Source organism: Mesoplodon mirus, assembly GCF_964341445.2.
Source record: "Mesoplodon mirus genome assembly, chromosome: 3".
NCBI lineage: Eukaryota > Metazoa > Chordata > Mammalia > Artiodactyla > Ziphiidae > Mesoplodon > Mesoplodon mirus.
Window position 1 is genome coordinate 104,521,767 of NC_138978.1, and position 11,133 is coordinate 104,532,899.

The 11,133-nt window shown below is 37.4% G+C and overlaps 1 protein-coding gene across 5 annotated transcripts in view; it reads left to right on the forward strand.

Annotated features, from left to right (window-relative positions):
- The window catches only part of CEPT1 (choline/ethanolamine phosphotransferase 1), a gene marked incomplete at its 5' end in the record, with an annotated part of 36,691 nt that extends 27,074 nt beyond the window's left edge, over nucleotides 1-9,617 (forward strand). For all 5 annotated transcript variants that reach the window (XM_082616454.1, XM_082616450.1, XM_082616451.1 and 2 more), the window contains 4 exons: nucleotides 6,867-6,998; nucleotides 7,497-7,655; nucleotides 8,136-8,261; nucleotides 8,851-9,617. In XM_082616454.1, coding sequence (XP_082472580.1) covers nucleotides 6,867-6,998; nucleotides 7,497-7,655; nucleotides 8,136-8,261; nucleotides 8,851-8,970 — 537 coding nt within the window. In that variant the 3' untranslated portion in view covers nucleotides 8,971-9,617. The remainder of the gene's footprint in view (nucleotides 1-6,866; nucleotides 6,999-7,496; nucleotides 7,656-8,135; nucleotides 8,262-8,850) is intronic.
- Nucleotides 9,618-11,133: the final 1,516 nt, after the last annotated feature.

Here is an 11,133-nt window from a genome sequence, read left to right on the forward strand (position 1 = left end):
CAGGCTCCGGACGCGCAGGCTCAGCGGCCATGGCTCATGGGCCCAGCCGCTCCGCGGCATGTGGGATCTTCCCGGACCGGGGCACAAACTCGTGTCCCCTGCATCGGCAGACGGACTCTCAACCACTGTGCCACCAGGGAAGCCCCAGGGTTATTTTTGAAGGCTATCAGAATTATTATTTGTCGTCCTATTTTACAGCTGAGGAAACAGCAGGTAGTGTATCAAGTTAACCAATGACAAGATTAAGCCAAATCTTTTATTCTCTTTCTGAGCTACACGAGTCTACTAGTTTCTCTGTTATATGCTTAAAGCTGAATAACAAATTTTGGTAGTAAATTAACTCTGGCCCCAGAACAGAATAAGTGTTTATTGAAATCAGTGCCTTAGGATTGTTTTCACAAGCCAGGAACTTGATTTTCAACTTGACTTGAAATGCAGTCACCCCTACAAACACAAGTTCTTTTCCACAAACTTCTGAAAGAGCGAATATAATATATATAATACGGGGGCCAAGAACACAGTCTCAGGAACCAGACTGCGTGAGTTTGATCCTGGCTCCACTGCCTACTGTATGAACTTGATCTGTTATTCAACTCTGTGGCTTAGTTTTCTTCTCTGTAAAATGAAGACAATAATAGTACCTGTCTTATAAGGTTATTTTGTGTATTAAATGAGTATGTGTAAAGCACTCAGACCAGTGCCTATCAAATAATGAGCCCTCAATAGAAGTTGTTGCTGCTCTTACAGTTGGCATGTTTGCTACTCCTAAACAAACACAGTTCTTAAAAATCAGATTAATTTTAGGGCCTCCCTGGTGGCGCAGTGGTTGAGAGTCCGCCTGCCGATGCAGGGGATACGGGTTCGTGCCCCGGTCTGGGAGGATCCCATATGCCGCGGAGCGGCTGGGCCCGTGAGCCATGGCCGCTGGGCCTGCGCGTCCAGAGCCTGTGCTCCGCAACGGGAGAGTCCACAACAGTGAGAGGCCCGCATACCGCAAAAAGAAAAAAAAAAAAAAAAAAAAATCAGATTAATTTTAAAGTATAAGGGAAATTTACTGAGCAAGATTTTTCCCTTACCTAACTCACTTTATGATGGTAAATTAGATACTTAAGGAAGTGTAATTAACATGCTTCCCTAAGTATCTATTACCAGAAATTGTTTAATGCCTTTTGTTGGGAGGATAGCGTTGTGAGGAGGGAGAAGATGAAGGAATAAAGATAATCCATAGTCAACCAGGAAAATTCTGAAACTGTTCATTCATGTACGTAATATCATTCAAAATCACATCTTTTTTACACATTACTCTCAAAAGTCAATACTGTCTCTAGTGAAATCTGAGGCCTGTAGATACATACACACTGTATACATATAGATCTATATCTATAGATCTCAGATTTCACTAGAATGTTATTACTTTTGCTCTTGTGTAGGTTAAATAGTTAACAGTTATAAATAGCTATAAAACTATTAAATAGTGAATAGTTTTAAACAATTTGGCTGTAGAAGAAGGAAAGAAAAGATTTTCTTTTCCTGAAACTAGGTAATAAAGCCTAAAGCCTACCTCCCACTTATTTTTTAAAATTTCTTCACTATATTGATTATTATTTTCATAGGCTTTGTGTTTTATACCAAGATCTCTCCCCCTCCAAAATTATTTTGCATATCTTACACACATATAAATTACCTTTAATGTTTCAGCATATCAGTAACAAAAAAAAATGGGATTTCTGGCTTAATCATCCAAAATCAAGTCAGCATCAGGTACATATCCCTAATTATCTGTATCAGTATGGAGATACAGAAAGCATTGTTTTCAGTGCAGTTATGTATTCACGCAGGCTATACACGTATCCATAATTTTTAGGTGGTGCCTGGTAGTAAATTTGCTTCAGGTAAACTTTTCACCTTTCTTTATTAGAATTTATACACAATCTATACATGTACATAGCAGATGTAATTTTTTTTCTTTTAAAAGGATCAAATATTTTGTCCTATCTTTATTGGCATTAAGATAATATAATCATTCTTTTTTATTATATGTTTTAAAAAAGTAATCTGAAGAACTCTCAGATCCAAGGCTGAAATGGAGGTCACAGTAGGGAAAGAGATTCACAGGCCACTGTCTTATTATTAGCGTCATTGGTTCTACTGTTACCATCATTAAAATAAAAGGAAAGGACTTCTCTGGTGATATTCGGAGGCTTAGAGAAATACCCTGGGTTCTTTGAGCAGATTTCAGTACAGATTCCCATAATTGACTTCAAACCACTGTATTTCTTTTTTTCTTTATTCTTGGCCCTATGGGCTCATTGCTGAATATGCTGTTTTGAATTGCATTGTGTTAGTTCAGGAAAGACTACTACATGCAGTGCTCTGATTTATTTGTGTGCCAAAATGGAGAGAAGATGTTTATTTAGGGCCCAGCTGTGATTTTTTTTTTTTTTTTTGCAATACGCGAGCCTCTCACTGCAGCGGCCTCCCCCGCTGCAGAGCACAGGCTCCAGACGCGCAGGCTCAGCGGCCATGGCTCACGGGCCCACCCACTCTGCGGCACGTGGGACCCTCCCGGACCGGGGCACAAACCTGCGTCTCCTGCATCGGCAGGCGGACTCCCAACCACTGCGCCACCAGGGAAGCCCCAGCTGTGAAATTTTTATCTCTTTTGAGGTTGAGGCCATAAAATGGAAATTGCCTTCCAAATCCTCATTAAAAGACTTTTACTGATATTTAAGAAAGCAACTTTATAGTAAAAACAAACAAAAACAGTGCAAATGTCTTCTTAAAGCTGATTTTAGAAAATGAGCTGTTTTGCAAAGGTAAGTGATTTCTATCTACTGCTTATTGATTACCCATTTCTTGACTTTTTCTTTTTTTTTTTTTTTTTAATTCAAAGAGATGTTTTTTTACCAAAGGTTGTAGTTAGTTTTTGTTGGTTTTGGTTGGTTGGGTTTTTTGTGTGTGCATAGTTTCTGTTTTGGATTTCTTCCCCCCCCCCCCGCCATTTTTTACGGAAAGAAATTATTTTCATGCACAAAAGTTAGTATATGGTTTACACATTGCAAAAAAACAAGACTTTTTTTGTGTATTGCTTCCCTAAAAGAATATATCCTTTTGAGATGTCTTGGAACTATCTTCTATCATATATATAACTTTAAAAAAAGAATGTCATCACTTTGGAAGGGACCCATAAAATCCCCTCACAGTTACTTTTACTGACATTTGATTCTTTTAAAAGTAGTAGCTGAGGACTTCTCTGGTGGCGCAGTGGTTAAGAATCCACCTGCCAATGCAGGGGACACAGGTTTGATCCCTGGCCTGGGAAGATCCCACATGCCACGGAGCAACTAAGCCCGTGTGCCGTAACTACTGAGCTTGTGCACTAGAGCCCGCAAGCCACAACTACTGAGCCCATGTGCTGCAACTACTGAAGCCCACGTGTTCTAGGGCCCATGTGCTTCAACTACTGAAGCCAGCATGCCTAGAGCCTATGCTCCGCAACAAGAGAAGCCACCGCAATGAGAAGCCCACGCACCACAACAAAGAGTAACCCCCGCTCGCCACAACTAGAGAAAGCCCCCGTGCAGCAACGAAGACCCAATGCAGCCAAAGATAAAAATTTTAAAAAAAAAAGTAGTAGTTGATTAAACGTGTATTAAACCAGGAGACACCTTGTGGAATCCAGTTAAGGCAAATGGTGGGTGTTACTACAGGTGAAGTTTCAGAATTCATTAGGTAGAACTGAAGACTTGCTATATAGTGTAATTTATTTGTATCTCATTCTTAAACTAAAAGACTTAAGTAGTGGCTTTATACTTAACTAAATCAGACATTATAAACAGGCATTCCCACATTCTTTGGAAGGAAGTATCTAATCTCAAAATGATACTTTCTGTTTCTGCTGAAATTTACAAAGCCTGTAAGAATATTTTATTATGCTCACAAGAAAAACTAGTCTAACAGCTTAGTAACCAATACTCTGCATTAATCCAAACGATTAAACCAAAACCTGTGTCCATTTAATCTGGTACACCTGAGAATTTAAGATTTTTTTAATCTCTGAAAAATGAACTACATTAGAGTGGTATTATTTGGCTACATAATTTTATGGCATGAATCCAGCAGATTTTACCCTAGCTGTAGAGCAGACACCATGACCCAAGGGAGTTCTTATTCTTCCCAGTCTCAAAGACTATCGACATTCTGGGTAGGCCTGAGATAAAAGTGTTTCTAGTACAGCTTTCTGGCTGTTTCTATAGAGTGGATGCACTTTGATCACCCTGGGTATGTTCCAGGAGGATGAGGACAGAAAGAGAAAGACTAGGAAGGACAGTGTGTCCACCCTCCTTGATCTTGAGTGTGAGGTGAAAATGGCAATACTTTTAATACTTTTTAAAAATGATTGAGTCAGTGCTGATTTTTAAGTGATCACCTGGTGAGACTTGGGGTTCCTCTGACTTCTGCTTTCCCTTCACGTTGCCTCAGATTTTCTTGTAGTTAACTTCCTTTTTCCTTCTTAATGTGGGGGCAAGGTGTGTCTTCATAGTATTTCAAAAAAGACTTTCTATGTAGAGAGAGAAAGGGAGAACATCTTAATCTATTTGATAAGTTTATACTGAGCACCTACAATATCCAGGGTTCTAGAGAGAATATAAAAATCAATTCAAACATAAACCTCCATTCAGGAGCTTATGTTTTGGTGTATGTAGCTATCATATATGACAGAAGTGAAGAGGGCCCTAAGAATGTTTATGATTCTTTGCCCCTACGTCTATAGCTTGCTTACTTGGTTTGTGGTCCAAGCCATTTACTAATTTGCCTGGCTTTTGTAATGTTGCTGTTTATCCTTTGTTCTTTCAGAGAGCAAAAACTTCCATGATCCTAAAGCATTTTCACCAAATTTTAAATACAGTTGTGATGCAATGCAGTTCAATTGTGGCACAGACTACTGCTACACTAGAGTTGGCACTCGTTTAGTGCCCTGGCCTTAATACAGGCCTGCCCCTGTAATGGATTAATGCTTCACTTCTTTTGAAATCTAAGTGAGTGTAGTATTTCCTCCTTTGCCAGACAGGTCCTTTGTCTCTGGAGGGAAAAGGAAACTAGACAGAATATTGAATTTCAGCCAGGTGCATCAGACTTAGATTGTAATATCCTTAGTTTTCTAAACTGGAGCAAAAAAATCTCTTGGAGTTCAAAGCAACCATGGTGTTGATTTTCTCTTTTATTGAAAACAAGCTTTGAATTTGGACTGTAGGGTTTGGAGATCAGTTAGAGAAGGAAGGAGACAATTTAAGATGCTCTGTGAAGTTCTGGGCTTAATTTTTAAGTTGACCTATTTCATTTTAGAAAATTAAACACTGCCACAGTACAACTTGAAATTTGAATAGTTGATTTCCCTTTTTTTTTGTAGACTGCAGTTTTTGTAAGAGGTCATAGAGTTGTGTAAATAAACTGAGTTCTTGAGAGTTTTAAAGAAATAGAGTAGCTTAGCATTATATTTATCAATTTTACTGGGGTTTTATACATACAAAAAATGGGAAGTGTCACATTCTTATTTGATTTTAAAAGTGTAAGCATGGGCTTCCCTGGTGGCGCAGTGGTTGAGAGTCCGCCTGCCGATTCAGGGGACACGGGTTTGTGCCCCGGTCCGGGAAGATCCCACATGCCGCGGAGCGGCTGGGCCCGTGAGCCATGGCCGCTGAGCCTGCGTGGCAAAAAAAGAAGTGTAAGCAGCTGGCATCCCTAAAACGTGTAGACAGCCCTGATTAAAATGTCTTCACTGTAAGAACTCATTGCCTATTAAACTACTGTGGGCTTTTGGAATCTTATTCCTAGAGTCATTTGTTTCACTTAATAGAATATATCATTTTACTATTCCTTTCTTTTCAGTCCATATTGGACAAAATGGGAGACTTCAGAAAAGCTAAAGAGAGATGTGCAAAAAGAAAGAAAATCTTAAATGATTTTTAAGATTTAGTATTATACAAGTGTATTTCATTTTAAATGAGGTATTTGTGTTCACAAGGTTAGATACATGATCTCAATGCACTCAGCCCCCCTTACGTTAGGTAGATCAATTCATATTTTCAATATACTGTAAACATGTATTATTTACTTCTTCTGAAAAGTAAACTTATCTGTTAAAGTTTTGGATTCACAATTATAGATCTGTACCTGCTTGGGTGTGCTTCACATATTTTTCGTCCTGTCCCTGAGTTTGCTTTGCTCCAATCAGAATCTCTTGACATCAACATGGGAGCTGTTTTTACTCTTATGTGAAGCTACAATTTGAGATTACAGAAGCTGCTTGCATATGAATGCCTTCTTAGTTGCTCTCTACTTTTACTTGCTGCCTGTATTCTAACAGTTTGGAATTGGGAATTCTCTAGTTTGCAGATGTTTTAAATCTAGTTGCAAATATTTCTAGTCCTTTATGCTCCATGCTTTCACTCATAACAATTAGTAACAAATTACAGATTTAGCAGTAGAGTTCAAAAAATGCACAAAGATAAAGGAAAAGTACACTTCTTTTATTAAAAGGCCAGAAGATAGCCTGGTTCGTTATTGCCAGATTTCTGGGATGCATTAGGTGAACTTTATTTAACTATGACATGAGCTAATAAAGTTGGCTCAGTTATTTTTTTAAAGTTGGTATCAGAAGTCAGATTAATTCTTATGTAGTCTCTCATTTCTTGAGACTTTTTATATTGTTTATAATGGAAAGGTTAGGGAAACTTCCATTAATTTAAGTATTTACTAAACTAGAAGGAATGGAGAATATATCAGAATATGAATCAAATGTTTGCTTTGTTTTCTTATTTTGATTTATATATATATTAATTGTTTTCTCTCTCTACCCATTAAAGATTCCAGTGCTGAATATTCAAATGAAAATTTTTCCTGCGCTTTGTACTGTAGCAGGGACCATATTTTCCTGTACAAATTACTTCCGTGTAATCTTCACAGGTGGTGTTGGAAAAAATGGATCAACGATAGCAGTAAGTATTTCTTAAGATTTCCAATGATTGTGCTAGGACCTAGTTTTGTAGTCGCTTTGTTTTTCATTTGAATTGTTATTTGAATTAATTAAAATCATTGTTAATTGAGAGTTTCTACTTAGTCTTAAAGAAAAAACCCTTGAAACTTCTCAGTTTTATTTACACATGTATACATTTATATGCTTATATTTGCATATTTTTTGTACATGCAGACACACACTTTTATACACACACACACATATATATATATATATATTTTTTTTTTTTTTTTTTAAGTGCGATCTGCTTTGTAAAATGTCTGGCCTCTTAAGTAAAATCCGCAGTTTGCGCCTAACTAATCTATGCTGCTGCTTTTCCTTAGCTGTTCTGGTATTCAGTTATAAAAACTGCTGGCTCTCAGACACTGTGAGGTTCTTAGAAGTTCAAGTTGATCTGTCTTCCATCAAGCAAATCGGTATAGAATACCACTAACTCCTCACTTCTCTTTACTCTGTACAGGGAACAAGTGTCCTTTCTCCTTTTCTCCATATTGGATCAGTAATTACATTAGCTGCAATGATCTACAAGAAATCAGCAGTTCAGCTTTTTGAAAAGCATCCCTGTCTTTATATATTGACATTTGGTTTTGTATCTGCCAAAATCACCAATAAGCTTGTGGTAAGCACCAGAGTTTTTGTCTGTTTTCTTTTTAACTTTCATCTTATTTTGGTTTTATGGCCATAGTTTTCATAATTTCCTAAGCAGGTCTAGAGTTTGCTGTCCTCTAATCAAAATCTCTTGATGTCAATATGGGAGCCATTTTTACTCTTACGTGAAGCTACAATTTGAGATTACCAGAAGCTCCTTAAACCTCTACGACTCTTCTTTCTATCCACATTCTTCATTCTCATTCTGTACACTCAAGTTAAGGGTCTTTGTGAAAAGCATATTTAGAGGGACTTAGTTGGCATGGTATATACCTTCGGTGTATAGCTTTCACACCCACTTCGTGATGTTGTTTTAGTTTTGAAAATTCAACAGATATTGCTAAAGAATTCTTGAACTTGATATTTGATCACAATACTGATTTACTGTGTAGCTCACAATTGCTTTAATATAAAAATGCCTGCCTACATCACCGATTCTCTTTATTCATAGGTGGCACACATGACTAAAAGTGAAATGCATTTGCATGACACAGCATTCATAGGCCCAGCACTTTTGTTTCTGGACCAATATTTTAACAGCTTTATTGATGAATATATTGTACTTTGGATAGCCCTGGTAAGTTTTGGACTGTGTTCTATTTCATGATTTGGAGGTTACTTGTTTTCTTGTTTCAGTGGGCCAGTCCTGAGAGATAGATCATATAATTGTAATGATTTAGAATACTAGAAAACCACATTTATGGGCTTCGTGGGAGTTCCTCATGGCTTCATCTTTGAGTCATTTTTTGTATTATTCTTATTAGTCCTGGCTCATAAATTCCATATTTCTAACTGTAAAGCAGGAGTTGGCAGACTATAGCCTGTGGGCCAATGGCCAGTTTTTGTAAATAGTTTTATTGGAACACAGTCATGGCCATTCATTTATGTATTGTCTGTGGCTGTTTTCATGCTACAGTGGCAGAGTTGAGCAGTTGTGACAAAGAGAGTATGGTCCACAAAGCCTAAAATATTCATTAAGTTTGTTGCTCCTTGGTGTAAAGGAAAAATCTTTGAGGAAATTGAGTTGTTAAATTTTATGGAATTGAAGGTGAATTTCAAAAGAAGAGAAGAAAGAAGCCTCTCCTCTTGGCTTTTAGTTATCTTAGGGATGGCCTAAGCAGATTCCTGAGAATCTAATAGTACCTTTCTCTATTTTTTTTTTTCAGGTCTTCTCTTTCTTTGATTTGATTCGCTACTGTGTCAGTGTTTGCAATCAGATTGCGTCTCACCTGCACATACATGTCTTCAGAATCAAGGTCTCTACAGCTCATTCTAATCATCATTAATGATGTAATTGATGTTATAGGAAGCTCATGTTTTCTGTCCGAAAGAATCTGAACGTATTAAGAATGGGGTGGTTAAGAACAAATATAATTTATAATAACCAACGTTATATATAACTTTTATTCTTTGTTATTGGTAACACTCCTTAACTATCCCTGTGTGAGAATGGGAATGTCAAGTTCCATCCCGTAAATTGTACATGTTGTCAAACAGGGTTGGCCCAAGAAAGCATGCAAGAAAAAAATGCCATGTGTTTGTAATCATCCTGGATTCATAGTAAAATTGTCATGGGGAGCAGATCCCCAGTGGTCGAGATTTCTTATGTAGAATATTTGCAGGCCAAAAGATGGTTGCTTTATAATTTTAACAAATCTTTTAGTGACGTCCTTGTTTAGTATCTTCTCAAGCTTTCTTTACTGAGGAGCTCAGCTTGTGGCACAGATATATCTTGCGAGGTGGAACCTAGTGATAAAGACCTTGAATTTGGATTGAAAGGTTTCCTATCTTTACATTATTGAGGAAGTCATTTTTTTTATTGCTCAAGAAATGGTATCTCATGGGCTTGGGAAATCCTGTTAGCATGCATAATAATGTGGTAACTTTGTCGATCCATTTTATTTTTTTAAATAAATATATGATCTGAAAGCCAGTCTTCTTCTCAGTTTTATTCAGTGGAAAGATAAACTAAGTTTTAATGTTGTTTTTAAAATTTTTAAGCAAAATTTATTTCTATTCTTTAATAAATGAGGAAATTCAGTCAGCTACATCATCATTATGTGTCCTGTGACCTATTTTGTATAAAACTGTATAACTTAAAACACAGGAGTGCTATGTTCATTTTCCCTCTTGGTAGATTTTTTTGGTTGTGGCTGTCACCCTTGAGATTATAAATCTTTTTTTCCCTTTGAGAAAACAGAATCATAATCTTAAAAGTCCAAAGGGGTTTAATAGTCACCTGGTCTAGGAATCTCAAACCCTTCCCCCAGATTTTTAATTAGAGAGGCTTGGGCCTCTCGAGGCAATTATTGAAAATTTGCACTCTCCTTTTCTGGCTACTCAGTATCTGTACAACAGTTTGAAATGAAAACCAGGTGTCCTCAGTAACTATAAACCAGATCTGTTTCCATTGTATATAGTTCAGTTGCTTGAATGAAGAGGGAGACAAGCGGAAAAGATTTAAGCTATTGACTAAAATGAGGTATCTTATTATTGATTTTTATTTATACCCTGTTTCCGTAATCATGGATACACAATAGCTGTGCTGCCTTGCCTGGCAACCAGAACTCTTCCTTGCACTTCTAATGATTTCATGAATTCCATGTAATCTTGATTAGCAATGACTGTGAAACCTTTCATTTCTTTACTAGAATATAGCAGGAAGGGGAAGTTTCTCACTGCCTTTGCTTGCTAGCAACTTCTCCAGCATCTGGAGTAGAGAAGTACACACAGAAAAATGCTAGGGCGGATCAAATGTTGCAAGCTAGGACAAAGGAAAAAGAAGGAGGGACAATTAAGTAAAGTTATGTCATTGTCTTATTATATTAGATAGACAGAGCAAATGTTAATTACCTACAGTGGAAATTGAGGTCTGGAGAAGCTAAATGGCATACCAGTGTCACAACAGTTACTCCTTTTCCAAATGGGGACTAGAATCTAGATCTTCTGAATCCTAATCCATCGTTCTCTCCTACACCACACTAGGTTTTAGTGGGCTGAAGCTACAAACTGAGATTGTAGAATCTTTTTCAGCGTAAAGGAAATCTGGAAGACGTTCAGGTATTTGGTGTGTGCTTCCTTCAGCTCTAGATAACCATCGCATCATATCAAGGGTACGTTTATAGTAAACCTCAGCTGGTCCTAATTCTTCTTGTGATCATATTATATATGATTTTGATACCTGGTTAGGTATCAAAATCATCTGAAGAATTTTAAAAAAATACAGGTTCCCAAGTCCTATCTCTAGAGATATTTGGTAGGTTTGAGAGGGGGCCTCATATTTTCATAAGCTCACCAGGATTCCAGTCCTTGTTAAACCCTTTGAGTTACAACTAGGCTTAGGAACCACTGCCATAAACTACCTGAAAAGGTGCAATAACTCTTGGAAGCTGTGAAGAGTAGCATAGGTAGGGGTGGCATGTGGACAGTAGAACATGTACCACCTGCAG